General features: G+C 37.9%; 2 protein-coding genes across 3 annotated transcripts; one reads left to right on the top strand and one right to left on the bottom strand.

Moving 5' to 3' along the window:
• Nucleotides 1-11,406: 11,406 nt before the first annotated feature.
• On the top strand, nucleotides 11,407-13,097 carry LOC118734115. 2 transcript variants are annotated; one of them, XM_036463828.1, is made up of 3 exons: nucleotides 11,407-11,647; nucleotides 11,711-11,912; nucleotides 11,975-13,097. In XM_036463828.1, the coding sequence occupies exon 3, from the start codon at nucleotides 12,032-12,034 to the stop codon at nucleotides 12,461-12,463; it is 432 nt and encodes a 143-aa protein (XP_036319721.1). In that variant the 5' UTR covers nucleotides 11,407-11,647; nucleotides 11,711-11,912; nucleotides 11,975-12,031; the 3' UTR covers nucleotides 12,464-13,097. The 2 variants fall into 2 exon arrangements, with proteins under 2 accessions (XP_036319721.1, XP_036319720.1); XM_036463827.1 differs by lacking the exon at nucleotides 11,407-11,647 and having other exon boundaries at nucleotides 11,877-11,905.
• A 191-nt stretch (nucleotides 13,098-13,288) lies between these two features.
• On the bottom strand, nucleotides 13,289-14,367 carry LOC118734114 (putative nuclease HARBI1). The gene is made up of 3 exons (XM_036463826.1): nucleotides 14,282-14,367; nucleotides 14,078-14,222; nucleotides 13,289-14,014 (listed from the first exon to the last, which is right to left on the bottom strand). Exons 1-3 carry the CDS (start codon nucleotides 14,294-14,296, stop codon nucleotides 13,662-13,664), a joined length of 513 nt encoding a protein of 170 aa, XP_036319719.1. The 5' UTR covers nucleotides 14,297-14,367; the 3' UTR covers nucleotides 13,289-13,661.
• Between the last annotated feature and the right edge of the window lie 846 nt (nucleotides 14,368-15,213).

Below are 15,213 nucleotides of genomic sequence, written 5' to 3'. Positions count from 1 at the left end.
TCAAGAAAAACTAAAAATTCATATAAAATTACGCACAATAAATGGAAAAAAATGTGCTTCTATAAAAAATTTCTTAAATCAGTATGCAGCTCTTAAGAAAAAAATACTCGTACATCTCGTCGCTACCATGTCCAACCATCGAATGTGAAAATCGGCACTTTTCAAAATTTTGATTTGCCACTAATAATTTTATTTCGAATAGCAGTATTGTTGTTGTTTTTGACAACTTATTTGTAGGTTAATGACTGCAAATAGTTTTATAGAAAATTAGAAACGAGAAATAATACTTTCATAAAAATATAAGTACACACATAGATTTAAAAAGCTGCTTGAATACAAAAGTTTTATGAAAATGTCACATTAAACAACTGTCTAAATCTACGTTATTTTTTATAAATAAGGCCGTAAACATTTCCCTACATCGTCAATTTCCATATTCTATTTTTACTCTTTCAATTTCACTGACCAGCGCCGCAAACGATATCAACTAAGTAGTAGGCTAACAACCAGAATTGAAATTTAATACGCAAGTACTTACTGTACTACAACTATACATAGAGTAGATTTGCTACTCCCTTTTGGCAGCAGCAAATATCTCTAGTACGCGATGAGAAAAAGTAGAGTACCTACTTTGGTGGAGTAATAGCAAGTACGTCAAGTATTTACTCTCTCAACGCCAAGTTGTGTATGTATGCTGAAAAAGAGTAACAATGTGTTGGGAATAGAGTACAATGCAAGGAGTATTTATTGAACGAAATGCGGCAAATACACTTGCGCTGTACTTTAATACATATATTGTGGAGAGCACAAGCTACGCTTACAATTTGGCAGGCCTTTAGAGGAGCATAATTTAAAGCTCGTTCACCCAAAACACATCGGAATCGGCTTGTCCACACACCAATTGTTCTTTCAACCACACTTCGTGTTTTTAAATTCTTTCTGGCGACCCTGCAGCTGCATTTCTATAAGGCGTCATAAGCCAAGGCTCGAGTGGGTAGCCGGCATCGCCTAGAAGAATAGTTGTTAATATTTATTTATATGACACTGGGTGCGGCTTTTTACTACCAAGAAGCCACATGTTTGTATTTCGTTCTCTATATTGCCGTTCAAAATGCTTCCTGGCACTACCTAACTTCCAAATGTGGCTATCATGATTACATTCTCAACTTATTCGCATATCTACTTTGTATATACATACATATTTATATCAAACTTACTATCATTACATTAAGACTATACCAGCCTTTTCAATTGAAAAAGAGAATCGTTTCAGAGGAAGGTGCTGTTAATTTAACATGAGTACCGTCAACACACATTACTACTCCTGGAAACATTGCATTCGAGTAAAAATCTTGTTTTGCTTCTACTACTTCTGACTCGTCCATAATAAAATTGATCCAGATTGGGCAAAGCTTCCGTTCAAAAACGTTTAATAGCAGCGATATTGTCTTCGATACTGTGGGCTGCGTCATTCCGACATCATAGTCCTTACCAACTCCGTGTTGATAGCCTCCCTCCGCAAACAAGTCTATCTCTCTCTTGTAGATTACAAGTCTATTCTGCGATGGTAATAAAAAAAATTTGTAACCCATAACTGAAGTTCTCGTGTCAGTTTTGTTGATAAAATTTGAAAATGTTTCGCTTACAGTCGAAATATTGATTATGATATACAAATGCACATCTAGGGTTAGAAGAATTACAGAGATTACTATATTAATTGCCTTCAGTAGCAATGTCTATTATGCTTTGTATAAAGTAAGGTCCTTCGTTGACATAAGTTCGTAATTGAAGTTTAATTTGGATATCGAAAACATCGCTATTTGCCAATAGACTAATTAATTCGAACTTCTTGTACTTCGCCTCCTTAGCAAACTCAATTTTCCGATCCAGTAAATACTCAACAAATTCGGCTGTGCCTTTGAGCGCTAAAATCTATGGAGACAAACAAATTTGATAAAGGTTAGACACGCAACTTTGATATCAGGAGACGGATTGCGGCAGAAATCCATCAAAAACTGCATGTTTTCGGCGCCGGATAAATAACTTAACCATTTCCGCAGCATTTTTCTGGAATAACAATAGGCAATTAAAAAAGATTCGCAATTAAAATATGATTAAATAAATCGATTTCCTTGTCATTTACTCCATCTGTCGAAAAAAATATTTCTAAGGTGCTGAACGCACGATTTTTTAAATCTGTATAGAGATTCATTAAGTATGAAGTGATTTCTGCAAGTGTATCTTTTTATTAGCGCTGGATATATTTGATCCAAAAACAATTTTCCCTTCTTTGATTGTGTAAGATTCGCTGAAAACAAATTTTCAAGTGTCCCTAATTTAAAACCTTCGATTATTTAACAAAAAAAGTTCGTCAAAAGTGTATTTCCGCGAAACTGCAATGGTCAGAAAACGCAAATGGAGAACCACTTCTATCAATTAAATGTTTTTCAGTGATGGGCACACCTAAATTCTTTTGTACTACTTTGGGTACTAAATACACAAATACTTAGTATCTGGAGAAGTCTAAATATTCAAGTAAAAGGAACTTAGGTATTTAGGAGCTGATAAATATCCAAGTATTAAATACTTAGGTATTTAGGAGTTTGCTAAATCCTCAAATAAAAAATACTTAGGTATTTAGGAGCGGCTAAATCTTCTTCTCGGTGACAGGTAATAAGATCAACGGAAATAAGGTCAATTGACTTTATTTCCCACCCTGGTGCGAAATAAAGTCAATTGATATTATTACCTTTTTAAAAACGAAATAAAATCAATTGACATTATTTCTCTTTCAAACATTAAATTTGCTTAGCTTCGCGGCGGCCCGCGTCAGCGCGCCACACCGCGCGCGTCGCGCTCGCGCTCGCGCCTCGCGTACCCCGCGCGACCGGCGCGCACACCACGTCACGCTACGCCGCGGCCCCCCGGCCCCCCCTTCCCCGTCTCCCCACGTGCTGTAACGCAGGTAGATTTATTTTTTGTATACGTTGAAATAAAATTTTTATATATTTTAAACATCGAGGGCTTATATTCAATAATACCCCCTATATGCACACTTTTCACAAAGATGAGATTCTGATATAAAAATCCACCTAAGCTTTAACTGTCATCAGTGATATTAATGTTACCTTATATAACGACAGGTAATAAGTCCCAGATGGTTTCTAAAATCACAAATTAGTTTTTGTGCAAATTGCAGATAGAGGGTATTAATGAATTCAAGCCCTCGATATTTCACATTTTTATATTTGTAAGTTATTGGAAGCAGGGATGCCAACTTGGCTCAAACCGTGCCATTTGTTCCTATTTTACTTCAAATGGCACTTAATTTTTCAATCTGGCACAAAATGCCAAAATGGCACTTTTGTAAAAAAAAAAACATTTCAATACATTTTTGTGAAATCCTTTGCGTGTACTTCTTTTTCTCAACTAAAATTTTCTAATTTATAAAGGCTTTTCAACTGGTTTATCTTATTTTATCATTGCACTTTTGTTTTGAAAATGTGGCTTTATTTTATTGCTAAATGTGAATGATTAAAAGGAATTACACCTTTTTTTATCACTTTTATTTTTTCTATTTGGCACATTTTGGCACTTTTTTATCCTCAATATGGCATCTCATAACTAAGGAGAGTTGGCAGCCCTGATTGGAAGATTTCTGCTGTGTTTTGAGGCAACAACTTGTCTGCAGTAAAAAAGCATATAATTTGTGTTTCAAAAGTGTGTGAAAACCAATCAATTAACTTATATGATCTCCGTTCCGATATTAAATAATCAATAATTGTTTATACCCGCATTTTGGCACCTTGGCTCGTTGAATGTGCCATCTAATAAATAGTGTCGTCGTTCTCCTTAGCTGCTTTTAAATGACTGCTGGCGGAGACATAAATACAGTGTAAGAAAATTCTTTTTCTGTAATTGTTTCCTTATAGAAAGGTTGGGTTCTTTTCCACCTTAGACATTCCGAATTCGTTCAAAATATGCTAATTTAAAACACAGAATTCTTTCAGTGCTGCTCCGGGGTGTTTGGACATGTACTGTTTCTTCAATTTAATAGTGTTCGCTTTATTTTTGTAGAAACGAAAAATGTTTTGCAAGTTATGGATCATTTCTCCACTCTTTCTTCAAATATTTCTCGTATTCCAGCTGTGCGCAGGCGTTTAGTTTTTCGCATCGTGTTTTTACATATTCGTAATTTAAATTTTTTTTAATATAATCAATTGGTGGTAGTTCATGATTGTGTGGGGATTAATATCACAACACTGAGGATTTGGCAAAAGCCTTTTTCATCTATTAAAAAACAACACTTACGGGGCAATGTTTATTGTAAGAACAACATTTTTTTCTTTGAATCGACATACTTTAAGCATTGTTGACGCTATTTCCATTTGAATGAGGAAATAGCGTCAATGACTTTATTTCCAAATTTTTGTTGACTTTATTTCGCTTTTGAAAAGGTAATAATGTCAATTGACTTTATTTCGCACCAGGGTGGGAAATAAAGTCAATTGACCTTATTTCCATTGACCTTATTACCTGTCACCCTTCTTCTCTTCTTTATTGGCGCTGTAACCGCCTAAGCGATTTTGGCCGAGTCCAAAACAGCACGCCAGTCATTTCTCTTTTGTGCTAACTGACGCCAATTGGAAATGCCAAGTGAAGCCAAGTCCTTCTCCACCTGGTCTTTCCAACGCAGAGGAGGCCTTCCTCTTCCTCTGTTACCAGCATCGCGGCCGCGTTGAATATTTTCAGGGCAGGAGCATTTCTGTCCATTTTAATTCGATGCACTATGTCTATATCGTTGTAAAGCTCATACAGCTCATCGTTAAATCGTCTACGATATTCGCCATCACCAACGCGTAAAGGTCCGTAAATCTTTCGCAGAATCTTTCTCTCGAAAACTCCGAGAGTCGCCTCATCAGATGCTTCCATTGTCCATGCCTCCGCGCCATACACCAGCACAGGCATGATGAGTGACTTATAGAGTGTGATCTTTGTACGACGAGAGAGGACTTTACTTCCAATTGCCTACTCAGCCCAAAGTAGCACTTGTTGGCAAGAGTGATTCTCCGTTGGATTTGAAGGCTGACATTATTATTGGTGTTAATGCTGGTTCCCAAATAAACGAAGTCGTCTACTTTTTCAAACTTGTAACTGTCAAAAGTGACGTGGATGCCAAGACGCGTATGCTCTGACTGTTTGTGTGATGACAGGAGATACTTCGTTTTGTCCTCGTTCACCACCAGACCCATTCACTTTGCCTCTCTATCCAATCCCGAAAAGGCAGAACAGACGTAGCCCTTCTTTTTACCGATAATATCGATGTCGTCGGCATACGCCAGCAATTGTACGCACTTGTAAAGTATTGTGCCTAAGCGGTTCAGTTCTGCGGCTCTTATTATCTTCTCCAACATCAGATTAACGAAATCACACGAAAGGGAGTCCCCTTATCTGAGACCTCGTTTGGTATCAAACGGCTCGGAGAGGTCCTTCCTTATTCTGACGGAGCTGGTGGTATTGCTCAACGTCATTTTACACAGCCGTATTAGTTTCGCGGGAATACCAAATTAAGACATCGTGGCATAAAGACAACTTCTTTTCGTGATGTCGAAAGCGGTTTTGAAATCGACAAATAGGTGTGTGTCGATCCTATTCTCGCGGGTCTATTTCAAGATTTGGCGTGAATACCTGATCTATGGTGGATTTTCCAGGCCTAACGCCACACTGTCGGCCCCTGTGGTGTAGTGGTAAGCAGTGCGCGCTTCCACTCCGCTGCACCTGGGCTCAAGCCCTGGTCAAAGCAACATAAAAAAATATAGAAAAAAGGTTTTTTCTTTAAAAGCGGTCGTCCCTCCGCAGGCAATGGCAAACCTTCGAGTTCGGAGTAGGCGTAAAACTGTAGGTCCCTCCGCTTTGTGTGACAACATCAAGGCGCACGCCACAAATCGGAGGAGAAGCTCGGCCAAACACTAACATATGTGTAAGCGCCAATCTATTATTATTATTATTATTAAGGCCACACTGATAAGGTTCAGTCAGTTCGTTGTCGGTGGGCTTCAGTCTTTCGCACAAAACAATCGATAAGACCTTATAACCTATGCTGAGAAGGCCGATTCTGCGGTAGTTGGCGCGTATATCGGGGTCGCCTTTCTTGAGAATTGGGCAGAGCACACTTAAATTCCAGTCGTCGGGCATGCGTTCATCTGACCATATTCTGCATACGAGCTGATGCATGCACCTCATCAGCTCCTCGCCGCCGTACTTGAATAGCTCGGGTGGCAGGCCGTCAGCTCTAGCAGCTTTGTTGTTTTTCAGCCGCGTAATCGCTATTCGTACCTCGTCATAGTCAGGCGGTGGGACAGCTACTCCATCATCATCGACTGGGGACTTGGGTTCGTCTTCTTCACTACTTTTAGCGTTGCTACCATTCAGTTTGTTTTAAAAGTTTTCCCTCCACAATTTAGGTATATTCTGGACATCGGTCACTAGGTCGCCATTGTTGTTCTTACACGAGTTCGTCCCGGTCTTGAAACCTTCCGCAAGTCGCCTAACCCTCTGGTAGAATTTTCGGGCGTTCTTCCTGTCGGCCAGCATCTCACGTATTTCGGCCTCTCTCTTCTTATTGCGGCAAATACGTCTCGCTTCCTTCTTCAGATCCCTATAACGATCCCACATGGCTCGCGTTGCGCCCGATCGCAGCGTGGCCCTATAGGCGGCGTATTTTTTCTCTGCGGGTTCTTGACATTCCTCATCGTACCAGTTGTTCTTTCGGGCTCGCTGAAATCCAACTACTTCTTCGGCGGCGGTACTTAATGATCGGGAAATGTGGTTCCACTGCTCGCGTATGTCGGATTGTTGAGGAGTGCTCTCAGAAAGCAGGTGTGTGAGTCGAGTGGCGAATAAATTGGCCGGCTGTTGTGATTGCAGCTTTTCGACGTTAAGCTTTCCTTGCATTGTTGGGCGCACATTTTTTGCTGCACAGAGGCGGGTGCGTATCTTGGCTACAAGATAGTAGTCCGAGTCGATGTTTGGCCCTCGGAGTGTACGTACGTCTAAAACGCTTGAAGCATGCCTTCCGTCTCTCACAACATGATCGATTTGGTTTCTCGTACTACAAATTACCATGTTTCGGGCCCCGGCGAAGTCGATCAGCCCCAGCCCGTTATCGGACGTTTCGTCGTGGAGGCTGAATTTTCTGACAGTGGCGCAAAGATCCCTTCCTTGTCCACCTTAGCATTAAAATCGCCAGACACGATTTTGACATCGAGTCGGGGGCAGCGCTCATATGTACGTTCCAAGCACTCATAGAAGAGATCCTTCGACGCCTCATCCTTCTCTTCCGTCGGGGCATGGGCACAGATGAGCGAGATGTTGAAGAATCTAGCTTTGATGCGGATTGTGGCTAAACGTTCGTCCACCAGGATGAACGCCAGTACTCGGCGACGGAGTCTCTCTCCTACCACGAATCCAACACCGAATTTACGCTCCTTTACGAGGCAACTGTAGTAGACGTCGCAAGGCTTCACGATTACTTTTCCTTGCCCCGTCCATCGCATTTCTTGGATGGCGGTGATGTCAGCCTTTGTCTTCCCGAGGACATCAACCAGCCGGGAAGAGGCACATGCCCCATTAAGGGTCAGGATATTCCAGCTGCATATCCTTAAATCATAGTCCTTTACACGTTTGCCATGTTCGTCATAAAAAAAAGGGGTCTCATCCGAGGCTGTTTGTTGTTTTTCATTGGGCGGGGTTTTAACGTGGCGGGACCCAAACCCAGCGCCCTCGAAGTTTTACGCCTTCTCACTTTAGCGCGCTCCCAAACGGGTGTTTGGTTGCTACCCAGAGGATACGTGGATATAAATATCCGGATGTTGTGAGCTGCGATTTGTACCGTACGCACAAGAATCGCTTCTGGTCACTCCAAGGTGAATAGCAGTCAAAAGTTGTCCACATCTGCGCACGGAACCATCCTCTGCTGCTAAATACCCAAGTAAAAAATATTCAGGTATTTAGGAGCTATTATATATTAAAGTAAGAAAAACTTGAGTATTTAGGAGCTGCTAGATACCAAAGTACAAAATATGTAAGTATTTAGCAGGCGCTAAATACTCTAGTCCAGAGTACTCAGAGTACCTTGGGGATGCAAAATACTTTCACTAAAGTACCGAGGTATTTAGTGGATGGCTAAATACTTTCAAACTAAGTACTGTATAATTAAGGAGAAATTTAAAGAATAACACCTCACCTTAACTTACCTTACCACAACTCACTTTACCTCTCCTCAAATCAACTCACCACATAATAACTCACCACACCTAACTTAAACTCACCACACCTCAATTTGGGAACTGTTTCGGGATTTTAGAGATTCTCCGGACTAAATCAGGATTCTCAAGACTATTTCGGGGTGTTCAGGGCTATTTCGGGATTCTCGAAGCTTTTTCGTAATTCTTTCGGGATTACCGGAAAATTTGTTTGGGACTTTCGTTATTTTTGGAATTAATATCGGTATTTTCGGAACTTTCGGGACCATTTCGGTATTTTTGGAACTAATTTTGGATTTTTGGGGTTTTCGGAACTATTTCGGGAATAGCAATAGCAAACGTCAAGCTGTGAGGTTGTACTTTATTGTGCTCTGATTTTGGCTTTCTACTTACTAAGTTCATTGTGCTAATTCTGTGTTAAAGTAGTGATAAAAAGTGCTTATGAGCATCAGAGTGTGAAATAATTGAAGCTAAGTGAAAGTTATTGGTTTTATATTAAAGTAAATTTAATTAAATTTCACTAGCATACATTATAATTTTGCCGAGTCATTTGTTGCTATCATTGTTGTTGTATCCTTTGTAGTTAACTTTCATTTTGTTTTTGCACATATGTTTTACTCTTTTTGTTTACTTCTTTTAGTAATTCTTGTCACAGCTGTTTGCGTTGCGTTTATTAAGTGTCATAATTACAGTGATACTCAAACTGTTCGCTACATTTATTTAAAGCTATTTACATCAGCTCCTTAATTGTTGTAATTTATTTTGTTTGTCTTTTATTAACGAGTATATTACATACATCTTTCAATATGAAGTGTGATCTTGATACTTTCCATATTAAAAGCGATTCTGAACGCTACTTATCGTGCTGGCTGTGTGATGGTATTTACCATCTGAAATGTGCTGGTTTGACGGGAAGAATTCTGGACGCTATTAATGATGGCAAGGGCCTTCGCTGGTCTTGCGGAAAGTGCAGGTCAACCGAAGTTGATCTTTTCAAGCTTTTTAAGCAAACCAGAAATGGTTTTATAGAAATAGGGAGAGAATTGTCGGTACTGACAGAAAAATTTAAGCATTATGAAAATGTGTTTAAATCATTCAAATGCTTAGATACCTTGCAATCTGTTAAGGATATCCGTGTGTCTAAACGTAAGCGTCTTCATAATCCATCTAAGGAAATTGCTGCCGTTGCACGTCAGAATAATCTTCCGACGGACTTAATTAAATTATCCTCTCCGTGTCCTCCAGCATCAGAATCCTCAGCCTCGAAAGACCGTGTAACGAAATCTGCTTCGGATAATAAAGAGCCTGAAGTATCTTCCCCTTCCCCCCCTTGAAGTGGTGGCATCATCTTCAAAGCCTCCACCGCCTTCCCTATCCTCAACTACTAACGCAGAAACTCAACCCCCTCCACCGGTAGTCCAGTCTGATACGAGGAAACTAGTTGTGGTTCCGCCAAAGAAGTCAATCTTTGTTTCTAGATATTCGAGAGACACTACCGAAGACGATATAAAGCTTTACATCTCATCAAAAATTACAACTGTCGACTTAAGCATCAGAAAATTTAATTTTAATTACGAAAGAAATATTGCTTCATTTAAAATTGACGTAAATTTAGAAAATTTTAATGCGCTGCTTAGTAGTTCTTTTTGGCCCCCCCGGAGCTTTCGTTCGTGAATTCGAATATAGGCCCAAAAAAGTAAATAACTTAGCTAATATTCCCCGTCATAACACTGAATCAAAAAAACTAATTATTAAATCTGCTTTAAGTATTTATTACCAAAATGTAAGAGGCTTAAATACTAAATTAACGAACTTATACTTTAAAGGCCTTGAATGTAATTATAATATTCTTTCTTTTACTGAAACTTGGCTGAAACCTCACATTTTCAGTTCACAGATTCTTCCAAATAATTATCATATCTATAGACAAGATAGGGAGGACAGAATCGGCGGTGGCGTACTCTTCGCTGTAGACTCTTCAATACCATCTGAAGAAGTTAGTCTTCCACACATTGATTCAGTAGAGTTTAAATGCATTCGTGTACAGGCTGGAAAAGGGTATATTTACTTAGCTCTGTGCTATATCACTCCCCGATCTGACACATTGGTGTATTCACGACTCATCTCTTTACTGAAATCAGTTAATTTACTGACTAAACCTTCTGATTCAATGATTATGTTGGGTGATTTTAATTTACCAAGCATATCATGGAACATCATTGACAATGATATCATACCTTTCGCGTCTAGTGCGTGCAACAACGTATTTTTAGAAGAGATGGCTGAACTCTGCCTAACTCAGGTTAATGTACTTCACAATAAGTTTGGTAAAGTATTAGATCTTGTTTATGTTGATGATGCATCTAAATCCGTTGTAAATAAGTGTGATCCACTAGTTTTGCCCGAAGATGTCTACCACCCTGCTATGGAGGTATCTTACGAAGTTATAAGTGATGGTGAAAATTGCAGTACCCAAGCATACGAGCCAAATATTCGCTTTGATTTTTCGAAAGCCAAATTTAAAATGCTTAACAAAGAACTGTCTAAATTGTCGTGGCCTGCATTTAAAGAAAATATTGAACAAAGCGTTGCACTTTTTAACTTTACTTTACATAAATTATTTGAAAAGCATGTGCCTAAACGTATGTATGTTCCTGAAGAGCAAACAAAGTTATGGTTCACTAAAGAACTGAGAAATTTGAAAAACAGAAAGTCGCGTTATTTTAGATTACATAAATAAACCGGTTTACACTCATACTATGTAAAATACTCACTTTTGCGTCAAAAGTTTTTTGAATTAAACAAAAAGTGTTATAAAGGTTACTTGTGTAAAATCAAACGACGTATAATATATAACCCCAAATCATTTTATGACTTCGTAAACTCCAAGCGAAATGTACGTGGGTTTCCTTCCGCCATGAAGTATCAACATACTGCCTCTAGTGATAATCAAACAATTTCTAACGTGTTCGCTCAGTTTTTTAAATCCAATTATTCCAATAACTCACATGCTAACATTGATTATCCTTTTAAACTATGTCCAATGAACTCAATAAATATCCCAGTAATATCTCCCGATGATGTAGTAGTTTATCTGAAATCCTTAAAGCAGTCCTTCAGTTATGGTCCTGACCAGGGCCCTTACTCTGTAGTTCGATTCGAAAGAAAATTTGTTCGCTTTCGAACGATTGGTACTCTGAAAGCACCTTTCGAGTAACATTCGTTCGATGTTCGAATTCCATTCTGTTCCCTTCGAATTTTCTTTATCCCCTTTCGAATTTTCGAAAATTTGGTACTCCCTGCATCGAAAGCAAATGTCAAAATGGTGGAATTGTAGAAAATTCTATTCGACAGCAACCAAGCACTCGGACGTCCGCAAAAATGTAAGTAATTGCAATAATATTTGTGAAAATATGTATTTATTTAATCAAAAAAATAATTTTTAGGACAACGAAAATCAAACAACCAAATACCAAGCCTCGACAATTTGAAATATTGGTAAATTTTATGATGGAACACAGCGATTTGGCGAAAGGTCAAATTAAGGGTTTAGCTGCAAAGCAAACCTCTAATAATCTGTGGAAGAGGCTAGAAAATGAGCTTAATTCAGGCGGACCTCCAACTCATAACTTCACTGAATGGTAAAAGGTAACAAATTTATTATGTTTTTGTGTACCATATTGTAAAACGTTATAATTTTTTTTATGTAGATATGGGCAGATTATAAAAGCAATATTAAGGCGAAGTTGCGAAGGAATAAGGAGAGCATGTCGGGAACAGGAGGTGGACCATCGAGATTCTGTTCATTAACTGCGACGGAAGAAGAAGTGGTTGCGTTACTGAACATAGATGCATCTATAAATGGCGAGGCTGAAACAATGCGCTTTGGTGCTACTACCTTCGGCGATCCTGCATCATCTAGCCCACTTGATTGTATAAACTTGGAGCCTGAAGAATATCCAAGTAATGATGCAGAGAATCAGCCACCGAATGCTATCGCCACTACGCCACCGATTGTTATTGCACCCCCGAATCGCGCACGCTCACTATCACTCGGCAAAGACAATTTGCTAAAACTGCAAGTGGAAAACCAATGCCAATATCACGAAAATTCGATGAAAAAGCTGGACGAAGTATGTGATAATTTAAATAGTTTAAGTAGATATTTTAAGAGGAATGTTGAGCTCGAAGAGGCTTAACTTCAATTAAAACGAGAAAAATTTGAATTTTTCAAAAAAAATGAAAAAAAGAAAAGAAAACTGAAGTTAAAAGCACTGAAGCTAAAAGCTAAACTTTGTAAATAGTTGATTTAAGTGTAGTTATTTTTACGAATTCATATTTTATAAGTTTTTTGTTCCTTTGAAGACTGATGAATTGTTTTTTAAGTTATTTATTTTTTAAATAGCAGATTAAGGTACAGCAGTTGCTTGGTTGTATTAATCAAAAATAATGAATATTTTTTATTTTTATGATAATTTCAAATCCAAGCAATCAATGAATTAGTTGTATGTAATTTTTTGTTGAATTGTTACCTGTGAATGAAAAGGCTAATGAATATTTTTACATTTTTTTTATATACCAATGAAACTAAACTATATTTTGTGTCTTAGGTTCTTAGAAATGTTTTACATATGTAATTTTATAAAATGAAGACTGAAAAAATACTTTTATTTTATTTATTTATTGTTGATATTTTTACAATATTCGCAATGTTTTTAATTCTGAAACTTTTTTAATACATTTTTTAAAAAAGTAAAGCTGATTATCTAACAGAAATCATAGAAATCTAAGTTGTAAACTTGTGTCAAAATTAGGAAAATATCAACAAATTTTCATACAAATAGCCAACTTTTTTACTAAAATTACTTGAAAAAAATTTGGCCTGTTAAACTTAAATATAATGTGGAAGTTCGAAGTCCATAAAAAATTCCGTTGATTTTTGATAACTTTCTTTGCGGTGTTGTGCATTTTCTTCCATATAAAAATATATACTTTGTATGGAAAAAAATGTCCAAGACCGTCAGCAAAGAAAGTTATCAAAAATCAACGGAATTTTTTATGGACTTAGAACTTCCACATTATATTTAAGTTTAACAGGCCAAATTTTTGTCAAGAAATTCTAGTAAAAAAGTTGGCAATTTGTATGAAAATTTGTTGATATTTCCTAATTTTGGCACAAGTTTACAACTTAGATTTATACGATTTTTTTTTAGATAATCAGCTATACTATTTTAAAATATTTACAAAAAAATTTCAGAATTAAAAACATTGCGAATATTGTTAAAATATCACTTTATGATTTGATTTTGAGCTACTATGTATACACACACTTGAATTAATAAAATATTTTGCTACACCTATGCAATTAAACTGTTTCTTATTTCATCTCTTAAGTTCCTAGAAATATTTGCTGTACTTCTTGCTGTCCGCTTCCACCATATTCACAGTTTCTAATAAATGTACATCTTCTGTGGGAAAATCTTCTGAAGGTTGCAGCTCAGCTTTAAATTGCAGACAAATGTTGTGCAAAGCGCAGCAAACGTTCATTATAGCTGAAACCTTTTGCGGAGTATAATGCAGCTCGCGTGCTGCCAAAGGACATCGAAACCTTCCTTTCAATATTCCAAATACTCGTTCGATGATTGACCGTCCTTTGGCATGGCAGTGATTAAACCGGCCTCCCGCTGAATTTTCGGCGGCATTACGATAGGGAGTTAACATCCATGGTTCCAATGGATATCCTGAGTCGCCTTAAATAATTTGAATGCAAATATTAATATATTATCGATATTAAAGTATTAATTGATGCTAACCAAGACTCCATATCCCTCTCTCGCCATTATCAAAACGAGCTTTTAAAGCCCTTCTCTCACTGGACAGGTTCCATACATGGGAATCATGGCATGCACCACCGTATCGCGCGTCAACAGCTCTAATTCTCATCTTGTGGTCACACATCTAAGAATTTTAATTTGAAAAATTGTTGTTGAAAACCTTCATGATAATGCAATACTTACAACCATTGCATTCATACTGTGCTTCAGTTTTCTATTGTATTACAAATGCTCATTCCTTGTTGGTCTTATCATTTGTATATGTGTGCCATCTATTGCAAACAACACGCCCGGAATGCCACACTTTTCATAGAAGTATAATTTCGCCTCTGTTTCCTCTGCGTCCGTACTTGCAAAATTAATGTGTTGTTGGAAAAGCGTTTTCTCAATGGCTTTGCACACTTCAATAAGGCAGCGTGACATTGACTGCTGAGAAAGGCCTACGTGTTGGTCTTGGCCAATTTGGTGTTGGTAACCTCCTTGCCCCAATAATTTCAGTGCGGCGGCCAGCTTAATAATGGGCGGAATTGCTGTGGATTTTCGATTTCCTTTTACCATTTATCATTGAGAGTGAATATGTTGGCCTTATCCCTAAGCGCTCTCAATTGCACTCGTTCCGCCACTTGGCCTTCATCTGCTTCCAACCATATCGCCACTGAATCCATTTGGTAATTTTTTTTATCAAGGACTTTCACTAATATTAAATATATTTAACACAACAATTACTGAGTTCTTAAGTGCACAAACTTCACAATCGAAATGTTAGCAATTTCATCTTGTTTTGATTTTAGTTTCTTTCTTTATTTTGCTTTGCGTTTGACGTTTGGCGAACAGTGTTGCTCTCTTTTTTCGAATATCTTCGAAAGTTGATTCGAACGAACTATGGAGTACGAATGGGGCTTCGATTCGAATTTGGCTTTCGAATAGAACAACCTTTCGACTCGAACTACAGAGTAAGGGCCCATATCCCTACTTGTATTCTTATAAATTGTTCTGATTATCTCTATGAGCTGTTAACAGCGATATTTAATTTATCTCTTAAAGAGGGCGTTTTTCCAACTATATGGAAGGAATCGTTCATAACCCCGTTACATAAAAGCGGTAGCAGATCTTCA

Source organism: Rhagoletis pomonella, unplaced genomic scaffold (genome assembly GCF_013731165.1).
Source record: "Rhagoletis pomonella isolate Grant_MI unplaced genomic scaffold, Rhpom_1.0 Rhpom_scaffold_00002, whole genome shotgun sequence".
In the NCBI taxonomy this organism is placed as follows: domain Eukaryota; kingdom Metazoa; phylum Arthropoda; class Insecta; order Diptera; family Tephritidae; genus Rhagoletis; species Rhagoletis pomonella.
Note: the sequence above shows the minus strand (reverse complement) of the source record. Positions and strands in the feature narration are given on the sequence as shown.